The sequence below is a fragment of the Pelobates fuscus genome, chromosome 8 (genome assembly GCF_036172605.1).
Source record: "Pelobates fuscus isolate aPelFus1 chromosome 8, aPelFus1.pri, whole genome shotgun sequence".
In the NCBI taxonomy this organism is placed as follows: Eukaryota; Metazoa; Chordata; class Amphibia; order Anura; family Pelobatidae; genus Pelobates; species Pelobates fuscus.
This window is the reverse complement of record NC_086324.1, coordinates 175179527-175204537: the sequence shown is the minus strand read 5'-3', so window position 1 is coordinate 175204537 and position 25011 is coordinate 175179527. Positions and strand designations below refer to the sequence as shown.

Below are 25011 nucleotides of genomic sequence, written 5' to 3'. Positions count from 1 at the left end.
GGGAGAAAGAGACAGTGGGGGGAGAATAGAGAGACATAGGGGGAGGGAGAGTGTCATAGGGAAAGGAGGGAGAAAGAGACAGAGGGGGAGAATAGAGAGACAGAGGGGGAGGGAGAGTGCCATAGGGAAAGGAGGGAGAAAGAGACAGAGGGGGAGGGAGAGTGCCACAGGGAAAGGAGGGAGAAAGAGACAGAGGGGGGAGAATAGAGAGACAGAGGGGGGAGAATAGAGAAACAGAGGGGGAGGGAGAGTGCCACAGGGAAAGGAGGGAGAAAGAGACAGAGGGGGGAGAATAGAGAGACAGAGGGGGAGAATAGAGAAACAGAGGGGGAGAGTGCCATAGGGAAAGGAGGGAGAAAGAGACAGAGGGGGGAGAATAAAGAGACAGAGGGGGCAGAATAGAGAGACAGAGGGGGGAGAATAGAGAGACAAAGGGGGGAGAATAGAGAGACAGAGGGGGGAGAATAGAGAGACAGAGGGGGAGGGAGAGTGCCATAGGGAAAGGAGGGAGAAAGAGACAGAGGGGGAGAATAGAAAGACATAGGGGAAGGGAGAGTGCTATAGGGAAATGAGGGAGAAAGAGACAGAGGGGGAGAATAGAGAGACAGAGGGGGAGGGAGAGTGCCACAGGGAAATGAGGGAGAAAGAGACAGAGGGGGGAGAATAGAGAGACAGAGGGGGGGGGGGAGAGTGCCATAGGGAAAGGAGGGAGAAAGAGACTGACGGGGGAGAATAGAGAGACGGAGAGAGAGTGTCATAGGGAAAGGAGGGAGAAAGAGACAGAGGGGGGAGAATAGAGAGACAGAGGGGGAGGGAGAGTGCCACAGGGAAAGGGGGGAGCACACTATGCTGGCGCAATGCATTATGGGGCTGGTAAATATTTTTTTCCAGGGCTGCTTTTAATTCCCAGTCCGGCCCTGCCGGGGGGGAGGACAGTAGGTCCCCCCTCATTATTTTTATTTAGTGAATATTCCCCTATATAACAATGTTTGGTATTTAGTGAATATTCCCCTATATAACAATGTTTGGCATTTAGTGAATATTCCCCTGTATAACAATGTTTGGCATTTAGTGAATATTCCCCTGTATAACAATGTTTGGCATTTAGTGAATATTCCCCTATATAACAATGTTTGGCATTTAGTGAATATTCCCCTGTATAACAATGTTTGGTATTTAGTGAATATTCCCCTGTATAACAATGTTTGGCATTTAGTGAATATTCCCCTGTATAACAATGTTTGGCATTTAGTGAATATTCCCCTATATAACAATGTTTGGCATTTAGTGAATATTCCCCTATATAACAATGCTTGGTATTTAGTGAATATTCCCCTATATAACAATGTTTGGTATTTAGTGAATATTCCCCTATATAACAATGTTTGGTATTTAGTGAATATTCCCCTGTATAACAATGTTTGGCATTTAGTGAATATTCCCCTGTATAACAATGTTTGGCATTTAGTGAATATTCCCCTGTATAACAATGTTTGGCATTTAGTGAATATTCCCCTGTATAACAATGTTTGGCATTTAGTGAATATTCCCCTATATAACAATGTTTGGTATTTAGTGAATATTCCCCTATATAACAATGTTTGGTATTTAGTGAATATTCCCCTATATAACAATGCTTGGTATTTAGTGAATATTCCCCTATATAACAATGTTTGGCATTTAGTGAATATTCCCCTATATAACAATGTTTGGTATTTAGTGAATATTCCCCTGTATAACAATGTTTGGCATTTAGTGAATATTCCCCTATATAACAATGTTTGGCATTTAGTGAATATTCCCCTGTATAACAATGTTTGGTATTTAGTGAATATCCCCCTGTATAACAATGTTTGGTATTTAGTGAATATTCCCCTGTATAACAATGTTTGGTATTTAGTGAATATTCCCCTATATAACAATGTTTGGCATTTAGTGAATATTCCCCTGTATAACAATGTTTGGCATTTAGTGAATATTCCCCTATATAACAATGTTTGGCATTTAGTGAATATTCCCCTATATAACAATGTTTGGTATTTAGTGAATATTCCCCTGTATAACAATGTTTGGTATTTAGTGAATATCCCCCTGTATAACAATGTTTGGTATTTAGTGAATATTCCCCTGTATAACAATGTTTGGCATTTAGTGAATATTCCCCTATATAACAATGTTTGGCAGTTAGTGAATATTCCCCTGTATAACAATGTTTGGCATTTAGTGAATATTCCCCTGTATAACAATGTTTGGCATTTAGTGAATATTCCCCTATATAACAATGTTTGGTATTTAGTGAATATTCCCCTGTATAACAATGTTTGGTATTTAGTGAATATCCCCCTGTATAACAATGTTTGGTATTTAGTGAATATTCCCCTGTATAACAATGTTTGGCATTTAGTGAATATTCCCCTATATAACAATGTTTGGCAGTTAGTGAATATTCCCCTGTATAACAATGTTTGGCATTTAGTGCATATTCCCCTGTATAACAATGTTTGGTACTTAGTGAATATTCACCTGTATAACAATGTTTGGTATTTAGTGAATATTCCCCTGTATAACAATGTTTGGTACTTAGTGAATATTCACCTGTATAACAATGTTTGGTATTTAGTGAATATTCCCCTGTATAACAATGTTTGGCATTTAGTGAATATTCCCCTATATAACAATGTTTGGTATTTAGTGAATATTCCCCTGTATAACAATGTTTGGTATTTAGTGAATATTCCCCTATATAACAATGTTTGGCATTTAGTGAATATTCCCCTGTATAACAATGTTTGGTATTTAGTGAATATTCCCCTGTATAACAATGTTTGGCATTTAGTGAATATCCCCCTGTATAACAATGTTTGGCATTTAGTGAATATTCCCCTGTATAACAATGTTTGGCATTTAGTGAATATTCCCCTATATAACAATGTTTGGCATTTAGTGAATATTCCCCTATATAACAATGTTTGGCATTTAGTGAATATTCCCCTATATAACAATGTTTGGTATTTAGTGAATATTCCCCTATATAACAATGTTTGGCATTTAGTGAATATTCCCCTATATAACAATGTTTGGTATTTAGTGAATATTCCCCTATATAACAATGTTTGGCATTTAGTGAATATTCCCCTGTATAACAATGTTTGGCATTTAGTGAATATTCCCCTATATAACAATGTTTGGCAGTTAGTGAATATTCCCCTGTATAACAATGTTTGGCATTTAGTGAATATTCCCCTGTATAACAATGTTTGGTACTTAGTGAATATTCACCTGTATAACAATGTTTGGTATTTAGTGAATATTCCCCTGTATAACAATGTTTGGTACTTAGTGAATATTCACCTGTATAACAATGTTTGGCATTTAGTGAATATTCCCCTGTATAACAATGTTTGGTACTTAGTGAATATTCCCCTGTATAACAATGTTTGGCATTTAGTGAATATTCCCCTATATAACAATGTTTGGTATTTAGTGAATATTCCCCTATATAACAATGTTTGGCATTTAGTGAATATTCCCCTATATAACAATGTTTGGCATTTAGTGAATATTCCCCTATATAACAATGTTTGGTATTTAGTGAATATTCCCCTATATAACAATGTTTGGCATTTAGTGAATATTCCCCTATATAACAATGTTTGGTATTTAGTGAATATTCCCCTATATAACAATGTTTGGCATTTAGTGAATATTCCCCTGTATAACAATGTTTGGCATTTAGTGAATATTCCCCTATATAACAATGTTTGGCAGTTAGTGAATATTCCCCTGTATAACAATGTTTGGCATTTAGTGAATATTCCCCTGTATAACAATGTTTGGTACTTAGTGAATATTCACCTGTATAACAATGTTTGGTATTTAGTGAATATTCCCCTGTATAACAATGTTTGGTACTTAGTGAATATTCACCTGTATAACAATGTTTGGCATTTAGTGAATATTCCCCTGTATAACAATGTTTGGTACTTAGTGAATATTCCCCTGTATAACAATGTTTGGCATTTAGTGAATATTCCCCTATATAACAATGTTTGGCATTTAGTGAATATTCCCCTGTATAACAATGTTTGGTACTTAGTGAATATTCACCTGTATCACAATGTTTGGTATTTAGTGAATATTCCCCTATATAACAATGTTTGGTATTTAGTGAATATTCCCCTATATAACAATGTTTGGTATTTAGTGAATATTCCCCTATATAACAATGTTTGGTATTTAGTGAATATTCCCCTATATAATAATGTTTGGCATTTAGTGAATATTCCCCTGTATAACAATGTTTGGCATTTAGTGAATATTCCCCTGTATAACAATGTTTGGTACTTAGTGAATATTCACCTGTATAACAATGTTTGGCATTTAGTGAATATTCCCCTGTATAACAATGTTTGGTACTTAGTGAATATTCACCTGTATAACAATGTTTGGCATTTAGTGAATATTCCCCTATATAACAATGTTTGGTACTTAGTGAATATTCACCTGTATAACAATGTTTGGCATTTAGTGAATATTCCCCTGTATAACAATGTTTGGCATTTAGTGAATATTCCCCTGTATAACAATGTTTGGCATTTAGTGAATATTCCCCTATATAACAATGTTTGGCATTTAGTGAATATTCCCCTGTATAACAATGTTTGGCATTTAGTGAATATTCCCCTATATAACAATGTTTGGCATTTAGTGAATATTCCCCTGTATAACAATGTTTGGCATTTAGTGAATATTCCACTATATAACAATGTTTGGCATTTAGTGAATATTCCCCTATATAACAATGTTTGGTATTTAGTGAATATTCCACTATATAACAATGTTTGGCATTTAGTGAATATTCCCCCTATATAACAATGTTTGGTATTTAGTGAATATTCCCCTATATAACAATGTTTGGTATTTAGTGAATATTCCCCTATATAACAATGTTTGCCATTTAGTGAATATTCCCCTATATAACAATGTTTGGTATTTAGTGAATATTCCCCTATATAACAATGTTTGGTATTTAGTGAATATTCCCCTATATAACAATGTTTGGCATTTAGTGAATATTCCCCTGTATAACAATGTTTGGTATTTAGTGAATATTCCCCTATATAACAATGTTTGGCATTTAGTGAATATTCCCCTATATAACAATGTTTGGCATTTAGTGAATATTCCCCTATATAACAATGTTTGGCATTTAGTGAATATTCCCCTATATAACAATGCTTGGTATTTAGTGAATATTCCCCTGTATAACAATGTTTGGCAATTAGTGAATATTCCCCTATATAACAATGTTTGGTATTTAGTGAATATTCCCCTGTATAACAATGTTTGGCATTTAGTGAATATCCCCCTGTATAACAATGTTTGGCATTTAGTGAATATTCCCCTATATAACAATGTTTGGCAGTTAGTGAATATTCCCCTATATAACAATGTTTGGCATTTAGTGAATATTCCCCTGTATAACAATGTTTGGTATTTAGTGAATATTCCCCTATATAACAATGTTTGGCATTTAGTGAATATTCCCCTATATAACAATGTTTGGCATTTAGTGAATATTCCCCTGTATAACAATGTTTGGCATTTAGTGAATATTCCCCTATATAACAATGTTTGGCATTTAGTGGATATTCCCCTATATAACAATGTTTGGCATTTAGTGAATATTCCCCTATATAACAATGTTTGGCATTTAGTGAATATTCCCCTATATAACAATGTTTGGTATTTAGTGAATATTCCCCTATATAACAATGTTTGGTATTTAGTGAATATTCCCCTATATAACAATGTTTGGCATTTAGTGAATATTCCCCTGTATAACAATGTTTGGTATTTAGTGAATATTCCCCTATGTAACAATGTTTGGCATTTAGTGAATATTCCCCTATATAATAATGTTTGGCATTTAGTGAATATTCCCCTATATAACAATGTTTGGTATTTAGTGCATATTCCCCTTTATAACAATGTTTGGTATTTAGTGAATATTCCCCTGTATAACAATGTTTGGCATTTCGTGAATATTCCCCTGTACAACAATGTTTGGTATTTAGTGAATATTCCCCTATATAACAATGTTTGGCATTTAGTGAATATTACCCTGTATAACAATGTTTGGCATTTAGTGAATATTCCCCTGTATAACAATGTTTGGTATTTAGTGAATATTCCCCTATATAACAATGTTTGGCATTTCGTCAATATTCCCCTGTATAACAATGTTTGGTATTTAGTGAATATTCCCCTATATAACAATGTTTGGCATTTAGTGAATATTCCCCTGTATAACAATGTTTGGCATTTAGTGAATATTCCCCTGTATAACAATGTTTGGTATTTAGTGAATATTCCCCTGTATAACAATGTTTGGTATTTAGTGAATATTCCCCTATATAACAATGTTTGGTATTTAGTGAATATTCCCCTGTATAACAATGTTTTGCATTTAGAATTTAAAAAAAATTATAAATAAAATAATAATAATAATAATAATAATAAAAACAAAAAACTGAATGAAGCTTCCGAATGAATCTAAAATGGATGCTATCCAGGAGGTGGGAGGGTCGGGGAGGGAGGGTTTGCTGCTGATTGGCTGGAATGTGTCTGCTGACTGTGAGGTACAGGGTCAAAGTTTACTCAATGATGACGAATAGGGGGCGGACCGAACATCGCATATGTTCGCCCGCCGTGGCGAACACGAACAACCGATGTTCGCCAGGAACTATTCGCCAGCGAACCGTTCGGGACATCACTAATCTTGACATTTGGGTTATCCTCCTTAGAAAAAGCTCATCTCAAATCTTTGTATAAGTTTAACTGGGATCAGAGAACTATAGAATATTTGGGAGTGAAGATCATCTCTTGATGAATTGATTGACTGTAATTATTTAAGTATCCTGGAAAACTTCAGAACCCATCTTATAAAATGTAACAGAATCGAGTTATCCTGGACAGGGAAAATTGAATCAACTACAGCGTACCTACTCCCAAAGCTGTCATTATCTGTTCAGAACAATCCCAGTTAGAGGAAGTCATACAGTTCCTTTCAATCTATTATTTCTAGGTTTATATGGGCAAATCAGAAACCTAGAATTTCACAGAGAATTCTTAAGAAATTAAGGAAGAATGGAGATCTGTGATTCCCAGATATCTTTGCATTACACAAAGCCTGTATGTTAGCCCATTTTCTAGCTTAGGATAAAAGTTACAATAATATTAATTTATGGAAGGAAATTGAAACTCAAGAGTTCAAAACAGATAAACAAGGTCCTTATTTCAAATCTTTGACGTAAACAAGATGGTCCTCCACCACCTACAGTCCAACTCTTCAACTTGAGAGGGATTTGGCTTGGCTTGTGTCTGACTACCGAATGTAACCAACACTGGAAGGACTACCCCCAAATACTCCAGGCACCATAACCACTAATTTATGAGAGCAAACATTATATACATTTTACTCTCTGCAGTTGTATTTGTGGCTACGTTTTAAAGATAGCTGGTATACTCAGTTCCATAAATGAGTATCTTGATATAAAGTCACCTACTCGGGGTGCGAATGTTAAAGAATAGCTTACTTAATAACAGGAATTGCAATATTGTATTGGGTTTCCTGTTACTTATCAATGTAGAACAAGTTGTGTATTAAAATGAAAAGGCAGCAGATTTGGCTCCCTTAATAAGGCGATACTCACGGTATATCAAGAAAAAGGTCCCTCTGAGATACAATGCTCGGAGAGGTTAAGGTCCTCTGTGGATCTGTCCAAAATAACAAGTAAAGATCTGATCAAACGCAATTAATGTTTGGAGAGAAAGTTAAATAAACCCTTAATATATATATTTTAGCAACCTAGTTTTCTACCATACCCTTACCCTTTGTGTCACTATACCCCACTCCCTCTAACATGTAAACTCACTGAGCAGGCCCTCAATCCCTCTGTTACTGTGTCACTATACCCCACTCCCTCTAGCACGTAAACTCACTGAGCAGGCCCTCAATCCCTCTGTTACTGTCACTATACCCCACTCCCTCTAACATGTAAACTCACTGAGCAGGACCCTCAATCCCTCTGTTACTGTGTCACTATACCCCACTCCCTCTAACATGTAAACTCACTGAGCAGGCCCTCAATCCCTCTGTTACTGTGTCACTATACCCCACTCCCTCTAGCACGTAAACTCACTGAGCAGGCCCTCAATCCCTCTGTTACTGTCACTATACCCCACTCCCTCTAACATGTAAACTCACTGAGCAGGGCCCTCAATCCCTCTGTTACTGTGTCACTATACCCCACTCCCTCAAGCACGTAAACTCACTGATCAGGGCCTCAATCCCTCTGTTACTGTGTCACTATACCCCACTCCCTCTAACATGTAAACTCACTGAGCAGGGCCTCAACCCCTCTGTTACTGTTTCACTATACCCCACTCCCTCTAACATGTAAACTCACTGATCAGGGCCTCAATCCCTCTGTTACTGTGTCACTATACCCCACTCCCTCTAACATGTAAACTCACTGAGCAGGCCCTCAATCCCTCTGTTACTGTGTCACTATACCCCACTCCCTCTAGCATGTAAACTCACTGAGCAGGGCCTCAACCCCTCTGTTACTGTTTCACTATACCCCACTCCCTCTAACATGTAAACTCACTGAGCAGGGCCCTCAATCCCTCTGTTACTGTGTCACTATACCCCACTCCCTCTAGCACGTAAACTCACTGATCAGGGCCTCAATCCCTCTGTTACTGTGTCACTATACCCCACTCCCTCTAACATGTAAACTCACTGAGCAGGGCCTCAACCCCTCTGTTACTGTTTCACTATACCCCACTCCCTCTAACATGTAAACTCACTGATCAGGGCCTCAATCCCTCTGTTACTGTGTCACTATACCCCACTCCCTCTAACATGTAAACTCACTGAGCAGGCCCTCAATCCCTCTGTTACTGTGTCACTATACCCCACTCCCTCTAACATGTAAACTAACTGAGCAGGGCCCTCAATCCCTCTGTTACTGTGTCACTATACCCCATTCCCTCTAACATCTAAACTCACTGAGCAGGACCCTCAATCCCTCTGTTACTGTCACTATTCCCCACTCCCTCTAACATGTAACCTCACTGAGCAGGGCCCTGAATCCCTCTGTTACTGTGTCACTATACCCCACTCCCTCTAACATGTAAACTCACTGAGCAGGGCCCTCAATCCCTCTGTTACTGTGTCACTATACCCCACTCCCTCTAACATGTAAACTCACTGAGCAGGCCCTCAATCCCTCTGTTACTGTGTCACTATACCCCTCTCCCTCTAACATGTAAGCTCACTGAGCAGGCCCTCAATCCCTCTGTTCCTGTGTCACTATACCCCACTCCCTCTAACATGTAAGCTCACTGAGCAGGCCCTCAATCCCTCTGTTCCTGTGTCACTATACCCCACTCCCTCTAACATGTAAACTCACTGAGCAGGGCCTCAATCCCTCTGTTACTGTCACTATACTGCACTCCCTCTAACATGTAAACTCACTGAGCAGGCCCTCAATACCTCTGTTCCTGTGTCACTATACCCCACTCCCTCTAGCATGTAAGCTCACTGAGCAGGGCCTCAATCCCTCTGTTACTGTGTCACTATACCCCACTCCCTCTAACATGTAAACTCACTGAGCAGGGCCCTCAATCCCTCTGTTACTGTGTCACTATACCCCCCTCCCTCTAACATGTAAACTCACTGAGCAGACCCTCAATCCCTCTGTTACTGTGTCACTATACCCCACTCCCTCTAACATGTAAACTCATTGAGCAGGGCCCTCAATCCCTCTGTTCTGCGGAACTTGTTGGCGCTTTATAAATAATAATATTAATATATATATATAATTAATTCTGTGTGATTCAGGAGAAAGCAGACAATGAAAATTACTCAACCCTTCAATTAACAATAAATATCTCTAAAATAATTCAGGCGTTTTCATTACTGAACAATATATGGATTCTCCCACCTCTCTGAAATAGTAGTTAGCCTCGAGCTATTTGATTTAAATATCACATAATTTCCTCCCCATCAAAGACACGTTGCAATAGATAAGTGAGAATTATACAAAGATTTACTTACAGTGTGACCCACTAATCACTATGAAACTGCTAGATGGTGGTTTGGTAAAATTATCCCTGAAAAACAAAGGGTCCATGAAAATGAATCCAGTGAACATAACTAACAACACGTGAAGGTTTAGTCAGATGTAGATGTGATAGACATTATGCTTTATTTATTAGAGGGAAATTAGTGGGATTCTGAGTGTTCATTTCCGGGCTAGCTTGTAGCAGCTAATACTTACTAACAGGGTTCCATTTTACTGACTGGCCGCCCAAGATACCGACCACTGAAAGATGAGTTACTAGCTGGTAATTCACAGAAAAAACAAACCGTATCAGGTGTCTCCATAGCAGCCACTTCTCGCCAGTAAAAAGGGCTCACCCTGAGCATGCGTACATCACCCTGTGATGGGCTCTAGCAGCGGGGTACCAATAATGTATCCAATGTATTGAACGTGGATATTGCTATGTCAGAACATTTCTATGGCACTTTTGAGGGGAATTTTCTTTTCAAATGATTTGTATTAAACATTTTTCAGAACAATTTTAAACAAAATAAACAATTAAAGAAAAAAAGGGAAGGAGAAGGATAAGTAACACAATACAGGGTGTAATATTACATGATTGTGACAACAACCAATATTTTACAGATATTTCAGGGTATGTGAAATGGGTAACAAGAGATGAAATAGCCAACTTATCCGTTGCATTTTTGGAAATAAGCGTAATCATTAAATTATTATCTAAGACAACATTTTTATCACCACATATAATAAGTGTATCCTCATATCAGTAGTGGATCAGGGGGAGGGGGCAACAGGGCAATTGTCGTCCCCCCAGCTTCGACAAAATAGTGCAGTTATTGCCCACACTGAACAGCCACCCCTGCATGGGAGTCAGAGTCCTTCTCAGGACTCTTCACTGTCATGTCTGAGCTGCAATACGGAGCAGGGATAGTGTTAGGTTGGTGAAGAATTCCTTAAAAGTGCTTGCTTGCCATGGACTCCTATTAATGTATCAATCGCTGGTTTCGTCTGTACCTCTGCAGTACTGGGAAGCCCAATTGAACACACACACGTTGCTGATTCAAAAGGACAACACATTTAATTGTAACACACAACAGTATATGAAATTAGGATTATTCATGCCCCTTATTAGATCATCCAATAGAGTACTAACACATAGTTCTTAAAGGGGAATTCAGGATATGGAGGGCAGATAGAATCACACATTCTTGCAGCCTGCAGGATTTGGGGAGGGTAAATAAAATACTAACAGATGGTCACTGGTATACAAAGAAAGGATACCAATGTATAGACATGGGGGGGGGGGGGGGGGGAGGGGATGTAAAGAAGGTGTGACGAGACCAATCTCGCCACATTGCATTGGAGGAGCCTGGTTGCCCGCCTGCTGCCTTTAGACTATGGCCCCATGTGGAAACGCTTGATTTTCCCCTGCAAAGACACGAAAGCCGGGTCATTCGGTGCTTGCCCTGTTTGAGCGGTGATACCCCAGATAGCTATGCCATGGAGCCCATTCGTATAATGAAAGACTATGGGAAAGACTTTGGCTCCATGGCAATTGAACTGTATGTATGTGATCTGAGCGCCATTCAGTAATAATGTGCGCTCAGATCTGAGCTATCTGGGGATATGTTGAATGTACCTGTTTTATGCAATGGCTGCACAGTTATATATTTTTATTTTTTTTATTGTCTTTTGCTGCCATGTGTTCAATGGAGTTTTGCCTCTGTAATTGGCGATAATTGGATTACTTCCCAATTTTCTCCAGGATAGAAGACTCTGTGGAACTGGTTTTGGGCAGAAAAGCCATGCTTCAGTTGGTCACAAAGGACTACGATCTATCTCTTGAACCACTGGACCAATTTGTATGATTTTTGACGTATGTTTGTATTTGGAGTATGCTGATTCTGAAAATGTAAGTTTTATGTGAATGTAATGCATACTTTTAAAGTTATGAATAATGTGGAAAAACTGTATTTCTCTGCCTGTGATAATTACATTACCCATTGTGTAAGGTAATTGTATCACAGGCAGAGGGGAGGATTTTGTGTGGGAGTGTCTGAGTGTATTGTATGTGTTTATTGGTTGTTTTCCAAAACCCTGTGGGTGGTACTAATGTGTATATAAGAACAATAAACCCACAGCTCTGGCTGTTCACTGCTTGACCCTCAAAACGGAGCCTTGTCTCGTTCTTGGGGGGATTTATTGTATGCTGTTCCAGTTTGACGTCTAGGAGTGTAAACCTATTCGTATGGTTTTTCCTATTTGGCTGTTTACATCATGGTTCCGGTTCGCTGTTTACGGCATTCATATGCTTGTCCGGTTTGGTGGCTTGGTGTCTACAGTAGCTGTGCCTGTGTCTCTGGAAGGAAAGATCTACTATATGGTGGTTTAACCCCTTTTATGCCTGGGGGTGCTGTTACAGAAGGACAGAAAGTAGGGTAGAAATTCTGGAGACACTAGGTGAGTATGGAAAGAGGTACAGAGTAAGAGTAATGTAGAATGGGACAATATGGAAAGAGGTACAGAGTAATGTAGAATGGGACAATGTGGAAAGAGCTACAGAGTAATGTAGAATGGGACAATATGGAAAGAGGTACAGAGTAATGTAGACTGGGACAATATGGAAAGAGGTACAGAGTAATGTAGAATGGGACAATATGGAAAGAGGTACGGAGTAATGTAGAATGGGACAATATGGAAAGAGGTATAGAGTAATGTAGAATGGGACCATATGGAAAGAGGTACAGAGTAATGTAGACTGGGACAATATGGAAAGAGGTACAGAGTAATGTAGAACGGGACAATATGGAAAGAGGTACAGAGTAATGTAGAACGGGACAATATGGAAAGAGGTACAGAGTAATGTAGAATGAGACAATATGGAAAGAGGTACAGAGTAACGTAGAATGGGACAATATGGAAAGAGGTACAGAGTAACGTAGAATGGGACAATATGGAAAGAGGTACAGAGTAACGTAGAATAGGACCATGTGGAAGGAGGTACAGAGTAATGTAGAATGGGACAATATGGAAAGAGGTACGGAGAAATGTAGAATGGGACAATATGGAAAGAGGTACAGAGTAATGTAGAATGGGACAATATGGAAAGAGGTACAGAGTAATGTAGACTGGGACAATATGGAAAGAGGTACAGAGTAATGTAGACTGGGACAATATGGAAAGAGGTACAGAGTAATGTAGACTGGGACAATATGGAAAGAGGTACAGAGTAATGTAGACTGGGACAATATGGAAAGAGGTACAGAGTAATGTAGACTGGGACAATATGGAAAGAGGTACAGAGTAATGTAGACTGGGACAATATGGAAAGAGGTACGGAGTAATGTAGAATAGGACAACATGGAAAGAGGTACAGAGTAATGTAGAATGGGACAATATGGAAAGAGCTACAGAGTAATGTAGAATGGGACAACATGGAAAGAGGTACAGAGTAATGTAGAATGGGACAATATGGAAAGAGCTACAGAGTAATGTAGAATGGGACAACATGGAAAGAGCTACAGAGTAATGTAGAATGGGACCAAATGGAAAGACCTACAGAGTAATGTAGAATGGGACCATATGGAAAGAGGAACAGAGTAATGTAGGGTAGTAGGTAAATGATGCAGTTAGCATCAGCCAATAGAGTTTCCTTTCCCTCAAACTATTTTGCAGTATGACGTCATGACGTTCCTCTTCTAACATCTACCTAGATTCTGTTTAGACTTCTATCTACTCTTTATGAGTTAGAGCTCAGAGCGGGTTGTACAGATTCTCCAGCTTTTTTAGGGGCCACATTGAGAAGTTGTTTTGGTCACAGTTTTCTTATAAGGGATTTGGGGACAGGGACATCCCCAATTCTAGTATGCAGTGCATATTTTCCCAGGAAAACGTTATTATTTTTGTTTAATCTGACCATGCCTTTGGCAAGAAAAATGAGATCCCGTGTATATTCCAGAATATAGAGATTAGAAGAAGAGTTTGACTTTCTAAATGAAAAAAAAAAGACAGGATCACAAGAAATATTCCTAGGCAGGGATCTTGCAACAGCATGTGGAAATAGCCACCAGTTAAAAGTAAAAGACACTTAGTCTGGATTCTGGTTAGCAAGTCGGAGAGGGTAGAAGTCCTTGATCGATGGATTGGTGGTTAACTTTGGCTGCGGGTGTGTAATAAGGTGGAGAGAATTAAAGCAATGCCCATCAGATGGAAGCTTTGGAACCCACAGAAGAGCTAATGGGCTTGGGTGGGAAGGTAATAAGTATTTGTTTGTTTACTATATTTGGGATGTTTTTATGTTGGTCCTTTATTGTTTTATATTTTTACTGAAAGTTTGTACCCATGATTTTCCTCAATAGCTGAAGGATGAGCCACAAGCATCGGACAACAGAGCAGCTCCCTCTTGATACATCAGGGGAGGCACGTGAAGTGCTTGATTTTTTCCAATCGTGTGAGTGCATTCATAGTGATGCACACTCTGTTTTATTAACAATATCACACCATTTGCTGTTTATCTCTGATTTCCAGCTGTATCTGCATTCTGTTTGTTATATATCAGTAATCTCAACCATTGAATGGAGAATGTATGAAATGTTACTAAATTCTGGTAAATCATCTCATAGGAATTAGTCAATAAACTTACTTGTAAACACATTCGAACGTCTGCTGTATCCGAGCTGCAAGAGAGACAGACAGTCATTTAGAGGCGGTCACGAAATGGATTAGAAAGGTGGGCATTATTAGACCTGTCGCAGATATCACTTCAAAAAATGGTGGATCAACTTTATAGTAAATGAAACCATTAGCTTAGCAATGTTTACATACACTGTCATTCCAGCCCCTAGATAATTAACAGAATACACAGAGAATTCCAGCATTCATCATTGTACAAGTCATGGCACAAGCTGGGTGCTCGCTGGTCCTAGGGAGGCTTATAATACAGAGACTTTAAAACAAACATCGTGGCTATAAGACTGACCCTGGGCCAGTGATGTCATTCAAGATGCACACAGCATGCACACAGCATGCACACACTACACACAACTAGAACAAGTCATTATCTCCTTTGGAGAGAACACGTACATGCACACCTCATAACATATCAAATATACAAAGAGGGACACTTCCACTATAATGACGGATCCACTATCATTTCAAACTTTTAGAATTTACACTGAAGAAAGACAGCAGTTCACAGTCATGAAAAAAACCTAATAAAAAATGTCAGTGATTTTTTTTACTTGGTTTCTTCTTTTTGCAGAAAATGCAGAGCACGGTGACAGGGATGAACATGAGAAAAGCCCACGTGGCAACTGGAATATCTAGAGGTTCCATGTCTCCTGCCTGGAAGACAGGAAATAAAGTAAATTAGTCCAGGCTAAAAGCACTATCGGACTGGGGAGAACTTTATATACAGAATATGTGACACAGAAAACAAGAGCAGAAACATTTTCCTTTACATGCAACAACTTTTTATCTAAAGAAATCCTTTAACATTTATCAACAAGGACACAGCCAAATATTCCTACATCTTTCCATTGTCCATTACCAAGGCCATCTTTAGAATCTTGTAGACAGACAGACAAACAGACAGAGATCACTCAAATCTCAGATCCACAATAAATCTAAACCACACTGAATTTTAGAAAATAAAATGCAATTTAAGATGTGCACATTATTGGTATTTATATGTCTAAAACAGAAATGATATAACCATTAGCACAAAATTTATTGAGACCAACACATATTCCTAATCTGAGTTCCCAATCTTAGTTCCCAATTCAAGTTCCCAATGCGAGTTCCCAGTTCAAACTCCCAATCCGAGTTCCCGATACGAGTTCCCAATACGAGTTCCCAATTTGAGTTCTCAGTTTGAGTTTCAATACAAGTTTTAACGTTTTTGACTCATCACATTTATACCTACATTATTTTGATGATAACATAAATAGGATTGTTGAGCAGACTCATTTTACTATTTATATAATTAATAAAATACCTAAGGGAAAGCATTGGGTTGGCTGAGATCATCAACATTGAGGATCTCAGCCAAAGAGTTGGAGCTTCACCAAGGAGACCGGCACGGCAAGGGCTGAAAGGTAAGTGAATCAAATTTTTTAATCATGGCAGTACTGGCCCTATGGTGGCTGATACACTATAGTGTTTTTATTCTTAACGCTATACTGTTCAACAAAAAAACTATTTTGCACTATTTTAACTGGATTCGTAGAAGTATTAACATGCCCCACTGACCTTCTCCTCAATTAGCAGAAAAATAACCAGACCTGAAATTTATTTAGTGAAGCTGCTGTCATTTCAGTTTCGGTTTGGGTGTTACTTTCACCCATAATCCCCTCCCCATGCTTGTGGCGGAAGAGATCATTTCTGCACCTGTATCCTAATGTCTGTCTAGCCATAAATGCCTACGAACCTCAATAGCTGAAGGATGAGCCACAAGCATCAGACAACAGAGCGACTTCCTCTTGATATATCGACGACGTATAGTATGCTAGCTTTGCAGTGCTGCGTGCTAGAAACGGACTAAATAGTGGAGTTATTATTTTACTATTATATTATACATATCTAATATGTTGCAGTCTAGTAAACACATTCTTAATACATTGATAGAAATAAAACCCTATTTTAGTTTAATAGTTACCTGGTGTTTAACATGTTTCACTAGGTTTTATGACTATTTCCTTTTTACTTTGGGGAAACCAATGTTTGTATTAGGTTGGAGGGGACAGGGCGCTCAAAAGTCAATACTCAGCAGACAGCCTCTGACAACTTCAGAATTAGTGCCGGTACGTTAAATACAGAGAGATTGAAATATGCTTATTAAAAGCGTTAATGAAAAACTATGGTTTAGGAATCTGATCAACTTACATTGCAGTTTAATTTACACATAAAGAGGAACTAATGATTCAAACAAAATGATTCAAATAATCATCACTTCACTCACTTAAGTCACAAATGTGTTAAATCATAACTATCACATGTGGTTTTTGCACAAGATTAAAAAAATAGTTAGCTGTGTGTAACATCAAATAAAATAAAAAAAAGTCCTAAAACATGTAATTGTTACTTATTAGTTTATATTGTATACTTGCTGTCCTAGTCCGGCCAGAGAATGCATCTAACCCTTATAAAGCTGTGTGCATGGCTGTATAGCGCTGTACACACTTTCCCTGCAGTTGTACAGGGGGTGATGATGTTGCCCAGAACACAGAAGCGGAGGTAAGTACAGTTTTTATTTGCACTTGCCATCCAAGTAAGCTATAGACTTGTGCCTGGCAAAAAAAAAAAACACTGAACAGGCCACATGGTGGTTCATCTTGTCTGAATTCTATTAGCGATGAAATGAATCAGGTGAACTAAAAGGGCACATAAATTGGGCAATCGGTGTGCATCAAAATATATACATATTATCAAAATCATAAATATTTATTGCAGCACACGGACGGGTGTATGTTTCGATATTTATATCAAATATATTTAATAAATACATAATTTATAAATGTATAAATATGTATATTTTAACTGTTCCTCCATTTTTCTACCTCTATTGGTCACTTCTCATTTGATCTGTGAAAAAAATCAACATTTAGTGACTGTCTCACAGCCAACAATCATTTTTTTTTTGCCGCCACGGACAGGATTCTGAATCACAAATTAAAATGAACACGCTCATAGATTGTGCAATTCGTGGTTTGGATACATTTTGTCTCGGATTTTGGGAATTCATGCGATTAATTGGTCAGCCCAAGTTCAGCTGGATGGCAGTTAGTAATGAAACAAATCTCAATGTTTGGTGAGCTATTCACTAACAGTTACTGGGTGAGGTAACAAGGAGCTGTCACCTGCATAGAAATGATATTTCAACCTTAAAGGGACTCTCCAGTGCCAGGAAAACAAACCGTTTTCCTGGAACTGCTGGTCCCCTCTCCCTCCCATCCCCCATCCCAGGTTGCTGAAGGGGTTAAAACCCCTTCAGTGACTTAACTGTATCCAGTGCCGATGTCCCTCGGCGCTGGTTCAGGGTTCGCCCACGCTCCTCCCCCGCTGACGTCATCCGGCGGGGGAGACCTATTGCGCATGCGCGCCCGGTGACGGGGGAGACCTTATGCGCATGCCCATGCGCGGCCGGTGACGGGGGAGACCTAATGCGCATGCGCGGCAATGCCGCGCACGCGCATTAGACCTCCCCGTAGGAAAGCAATGAAAATCTGTGCTATAAACCTGGAAGTGCCCTCTAGTGGCTGTCTAGTAGTGGCTGTCCAGTGGGCAGAAGTGATCTGGGTGCCTGGAGTGTCCCTTTAATGTGTTGCTAGGAAACAAAAGACACATTTTAGATCAAAATTTTATTTTTTAATGGCTTCTTTGGTGAATATTTAACAGAATTCTCTATTAATATCTTCACAGTTCTCAGCAAAGGAAACACCCCATGTCACTAACTGTTTAAATGAATTTGTATTACATTCTGGGTTCCTAAACAATAAAAGTAATTTGTTATAAAATTAAAAACAGTTGTTGATTAACAAAGCTTTAAATGTTTCTAGAAGTCAGAAACCCACACGGCTTGTGTTTAAAATAACATAATATCTAAGTTACATATTATTGTATCACCAGGACGTATCTACTAGAGAATGAGAGCATCCTCGACATATCCTTCCTGGTAAAACATTGCAGAATTAATGAACCACCTTAATCAGTCCATGCACGGATTAGAATTACCATCAAACGTTTTCAGCAAAGCTGTTATGAGAAGCCATTGAAAGGCCACAGTTTAGATTGTGTAAAATTCTGATGGAACTTTTAATGAGAATAAGGAGGATTTCACCTACAGGAAAGTAAAATGAAAATGTATCCTCCTCAGAAAAAAAAGTAAAATATATCAGTTGTTAATTCTGCTTTTCCTATTTTTGTTTAATTATTTATTTTCTGTAGTTTTACTGCTAAATTTTTATTAACTCCCCACCCTCGAGAATCATTCAATGTGAAAAGTTATTTTCTGGCTGCAAAAAAAAATAAATATATAAAATTTCCGTGGGAACTATCTGTGATTTCAATCATAAAGACGCAGAAATAAGAGGAAATGTCAATTCAAAATAGCAGAATTAGTAAAGTCAGACATTGTGCTTCCAATTGATCCATTCTGGTCAGAAATGTGAAATTCACTTTAAATTCAATAAAACCATAAGGTCTACTAGCTAAACTCCAAATTATAACCAATTAATACCCAAAATACAAAATGGAGCCAGCATTTAGAAAATTGTACCCAACGTTTTCAATGTTGTTTTTAGATTTTTTGATTTACAATTAACATTCAGCAATAGTGAATGGAAATTTTTATCATTATATAAATTCAATACAAAAAACAAACATTAGCAAAAAACTGTTACATTTTGATTCATGTTTGTTGTAAAACAATGTGCAATAATCTGCCTAAAATATATATTTACATGCTTCAGTAAATCAAAATTCGTCAATAACAGAATACAATTGAAAATATATATATATATATACTGTGCAATTTAACAATTTTTCAAAACTTTTTTTAAAATGGCATTACTTGTGAATTATCATCCCTTTATTTTTTTGTTTCAGAAAAATGCAGTTTTAAAAATAAATCACACATGGAATGAAAATGTCTATCATCTTTCAACAGGAAAAAGGTTTGCTTATACTACTCCAAATGGGCAATACAGATCAAATAATAGCAAACAAACAAAGTGGAAACCACCCAGAATACGTATAAATGTTGAAATAAAGTGGGACAACCTGATGCAGATCAAATGTCCTTAAATCGAATCTGTGTAATGTACACAGATTCGATTTAAGGACATTTGATCTGCATCATTATTTCAACATTTATACGTATTCTGGGTGGTTTCCACTTTGTTTGTTTGCTATATATTCTTATAGGTGGTTGTGAAGTTCACCTGGGGCTATCCACAGTTCTTTAGTGTATATACTTTGTTTTTTGTTTCATAGATCAAATAATATACTGACAAATTAACTGTAAATTCTACTACTAGACAATCCTTCAGATTTTATTAGTCAGTTTATTATATAATGGTGAGAGAGTTAGAGAGAACTGATGAGAACTGGAATTAAAAGCACAGAATGTTTACTGCTGTCTGGAGGGTAATACCGTTTATAACCATGAATAATAAATTATGATTTCTTTATTACACATTTTAATGCTACTCATGTTACAGACCTCTGAAAGAACTCAGGTCAAGATGAAAATAATCAATCCTGGTGTTTGTAGAAGACGTGCATATGATACAGCAACAAACTGTGATATTGCACCCTACGCAGCACAAACATTAAATTCAACATTCTAGAGAATATGGCGTATTCCTACTTAGAGCAGGCTAAGATATCAGAGCTGAATGCATCGATTCAACATTTCAAGAAGAGATTTTGTATTATTTCTGTAATTCAGCATCTAAATCTAGATAAATCATATGTATACCCTATTTACTACATTGCATAGTTAAGATGGGGAGAGGCATACATCTCACATTAAAAAATGCAATATATTCACCAAAATGTGAATTGAGCAAATTGAAAACAAATTGAAATCTAAAATAACACAATTGTTAAAACTTTTGCAACTGAATTTTTTTTTTCAAATCAAACTATTTCGGCCTTACGATTTTGTCACCCACCACAGAAATATTCCTCTTCTTATTGTTTGAGATAAATCACAAACAAGCAGAAAAAAATGTAAAATTTCAGAATAAACTACAGTAACTAGTGGCTGAATAATTAAGGTTTTTACCACATTAACTGTATGATAGTTGCAATTTTTATATACAGTATGTTCTTCGATTTAAAAGCTGGATAAAAATCACATTACTAGCTTGCATGGTTACAAAGATAAGGTTAATCCTCTTTGACGTTTCCTGTTACCAGTAAAATACTACATCTCATTTCTGATACCTATAATGTATAGATAAATGTTCCCATGCTAGGTGTAATTATGGGCACCCACTTCGACAGTATTTATCTGTGAGGTGAAATACACATATTAAAATGATATAATCCCTGATTTCACATAACATTAATATCTCCAGCTCAGTTTAATGGGGGATTTCTCTTAAGCTTGCCAATGCTCACTTTAGAACGTGTAGTTTAACGAATAGGCCCAGATAGGTTCCGAACATGTTCTGCATTTAAGATCCATGCTCTGGCAGTAACAATGTATTCTTAGGTCATTGCGGACAGCTACCAGTGACTGGGAGTCATAAGAATTTTAATCGGAAATACTGTATTCATATATATTTCTTCTCTAGAGCTGAAGTGCCTGGGTAGGAGACATTTGTTCTTTAAATAATTGTATTTAAAGCTGCTCGGTCCTATAAACTCATCTATTTTGCTATTTCACCTTTTCATACAATGTTTTCCCAGCTTGGTTATAATTAGCCACATGCTAGTAAAGTCAATTACAAAATATAAAAAAGTGTAGAGGATTAGCGCCACTCTAAAAAGACACTGGTGAGAATATTATAACCACCATAAGATGCCTTAAATAGGTCTACAATAGATAGATGCACTTAAAAAATTGGATACAATGAGACCTAAAATACAAATAAATATAAAATAAGATAAATAGAATATTAACAAATAAAAAGAAGAAGAGGATAACGGTGCAGTATGTCCAGAAAATATAAAAATAAGAATACAAATATATATGGTCCTACTCACGTTTTATCGAGCTTTAAACCAGCTCTAGTATGAAAGGCGTACAGTGGTACAATCCCCACTTATGGGATACGTGAAGAATGGTTTCAATGATGTGTGGACCAAAAAATAAAAAGAAACAACACTAGCGCTCACTGTATAAAATCAACCAGAAGAATAAATAAGAGAATATTACTCACATTTGCCCGAGCAGACAAACTGCTCTATGGATAGGGCGTGGGTGGAATAATCCCCACCTAAGGATTTCTTGAGTAGTTCTTATTGGGAGTAAAATCAGGATAATAGGCAATAAAATAATAAAATAATAATAACAGAGTAAAACGAGTAAAATGGCACACTCAATGTAAAAGTAGCCAAAATACCTTTATTAACACAATAGCAAAACAAATTAAAAGTCCTCAAAATACCTTTATTAACAATTGTTTACTTTAATTTGTTTTACTATTGTGTTAATAAAGGTGTTTTGGCTACTTTTGCATTGAGTATTTTTTTGTATTTTAGGTCTCATTGTATCCCATTTTTTAAGTGCATCTATCTATTGTAGACCTATTTAAGGCATCCTATGTTGGTTATAATATTCTCACCAGTGTCTTTTTAGAGTGGCGCTAATTCTCTACACTTTGTATATTTTGTACGTGCCTCCCTACTATAGGGATAGAGGGATTCCCTTCCTTTTGGAGGACAGCTGCCCTAATTTCACTTTTCCCAGTTTGTTCTATCAGCGCTGACCCTTTACTACTGTTTCTAGTACAGTCAGTTGCCAATTTATTACATCTCGCTGTGTATAGAGGCCTGAGAGTCCTTTTATTTATTATATCATTAATTTGCCATCGGTGTTGGAAAGACACCAATGCTTTGCATATAGTAAACTCACTGTTGTATACATTGTATGTTATACTGTGGGACGCATTGTGCTGATGCTGCAAACATCAGAAGGAACCTACCTCCTAGCTCTCAGAGCTCTGTGCAGGCTGCATGGCCCACGCCTGCTCTAGTGGTTACCCAAATGAATGTTCAGCCACGTTGGGCTGCAAAGTACAAAGACACATCAGCTGCATTTTGGTAACTTGCTAAACCAAGACGTTCAGAGAGATTTGTGGATATTCTCAGCCACACTTTGCAGAAAGGTCGCGTGAGAATATTTAGCGACCAGGCATTATCCGACAAAATATATCTGCATGGCTTATCAATGGAAGAGAGCATTAAACAAGTAATAGCTCTGATTAGAACTCTTTGAAAATCTCATTTTTTGTGCAAAGTTAGATACGTGTTTTTTGCTTGAAAAATACATTTAGCCTGGTCCTCAGCACCTCGCGATAGCCATAATAAATTATGCTATGACTTTTATTCTGTGCGTTTCTCCTACTAAAAGCTGTGCTGTACTCAGAAAAGCATGCAAACTCTCCGCGTATGTTTCACAGTAACAGAGTCTGCTCTTGCTCAGAGATCTTCTAACACTAAGTGTCAATGTGCAGGAGCTAGGCCGCAGGGACGCCGAAACTCACTGCAGCATGAATGACGCTGATCTCAGCACTAATAGCCGCAGTGAGAAGCTGCTCTCTGCTATGGTTAGGGATTGAGCATAATTCAAGCAATTCTCATGCAGAAATATGATCGCTGAGAGCAAAACCCATGGATTACTCTTGGTTAGGGCATCGACTATGCACTGCTTCAGTATGTCATGCAATTTACTAACTATCGATCACCATCCGTGATTTCAAAAGAACACAAAACACACTTTGTATAAAAATTCATCATTAATCTAAATCAGTCTGTGAGAGTAGATATCCCCGAAATGGTAATCCCTAAAATATCCCTGAGAGAGTAAATATCCCTGAAACGGTAATTATTACGAGCAATGTTTCCGAATGCTAATGACGGGCAGCGTTTGGTCTGGGGGTACGTACAAGCGACCAGTTTTTTTGTGATCAAACCAATGTAACTTCACACCCCATTCCATCCCCTTTTACCATTTTTCATATTTCTGTATCAAGCACACAGAAAACTCCAGTGTTCAAACTCCCACTACTCTTGGGCAGCAGCAATGGCTATAGTATTCACGAGCTCTCATATATGTAAAACAAAACCAGAAGGTTACTTGTGCACTTTCCCAAAAGACTATGTAGCTTTATTTGAATATGCACATTGGGATCATGTGCAGATAACTTTACCATGATAAAGGGTATGGTGTAATACAGCTATGTTACTCTGCTGTGTATACCCTATAATGGGTTAATAATTGGGGAAGGATAATAAACACACCCCTTTCCATCTCATTAGAGATATAGCATTTTATCTGGGAGCAGCAAGGTGACGTGTTAGTGTAGGGCTCAACTAAGAGGTTTGCCTTAACTTGGCAGGTGAGCTTACATTTAAATGTGGTACTAAACCAAGTACAGAAAGGTTACATTAACTCATTCACTTCTGTAATATCATTCATGTTCTGCACAATTCCTGCCCGTTGTCTCTTTCCAGCCAGGAGCACTGTGTCAGCAAACAGTCCATACCATCAGTAGAGAAATGGTGGTGTAAGGCTGCAGTCTAAATTTTCTCCAATCCCCCCCCCCCCCCCCCCCTGACTCCTTCGCCAGCTCTTCCCTGTTGTCAAATGAAACACTGTGTTTGCACAGCTCTTCCAGTAAATCCTGGGGGAATTTAGATTAGCACATACACAGATATAACAACGAAGAAATGTCACTATTTGGAACCATAACTTGCAGGCTTATATCTGGTATTTTCCTAGCGTTGCTCATTGCTTACACTTACTCCAGGAAAACAGAATCGAGGGCTGGGATCAGTTACATGTCAAAGCCGGGCTGCAAGCTGTGATATCATGGATGTATAAACTAATTAGTAAGCATAACTGATATCAGCAGCGGTGTAGCTATTTACACTTTTTATTGAACCAAAGTGATTGACTTCATTTGTTTCAATCACAATCAGAAATGATTCCATTCTGTTAAAAAAAAAAGATTGATCTTAAAAAAAACATAGACTTAATAGTGAACCTGAGTTCTTTCAGAGGTCTATAAACCGAGTATCATTAAAATGTGTAATAAAGAAATCACCATATATTATTTGTGGTTATAAACCGTATTACCCTCCTGAAAAAAGTAAATTTTCTGTGCTTTTAATTCCAGTTCTAATCAGTTCTCTCTAACTCTCTCAC

General features: G+C 37.8%; 1 protein-coding gene across 1 annotated transcript in view; it reads right to left on the bottom strand.

Moving 5' to 3' along the window:
• Positions 1–24645, bottom strand: part of LOC134571042 (uncharacterized) — a 41977-nt gene extending 17332 nt beyond the window's left edge. The window contains exons 1-5 of the mRNA XM_063429084.1: positions 24609–24645; positions 15374–15476; positions 14776–14809; positions 10127–10182; positions 7716–7779 (exon numbers count right to left, since the gene is read on the bottom strand). Coding sequence (XP_063285154.1) covers positions 7716–7779; positions 10127–10182; positions 14776–14809; positions 15374–15467 — 248 coding nt within the window. The 5' untranslated portion in view covers positions 15468–15476; positions 24609–24645. The remainder of the gene's footprint in view (positions 1–7715; positions 7780–10126; positions 10183–14775; positions 14810–15373; positions 15477–24608) is intronic.
• Between the last annotated feature and the right edge of the window lie 366 nt (positions 24646–25011).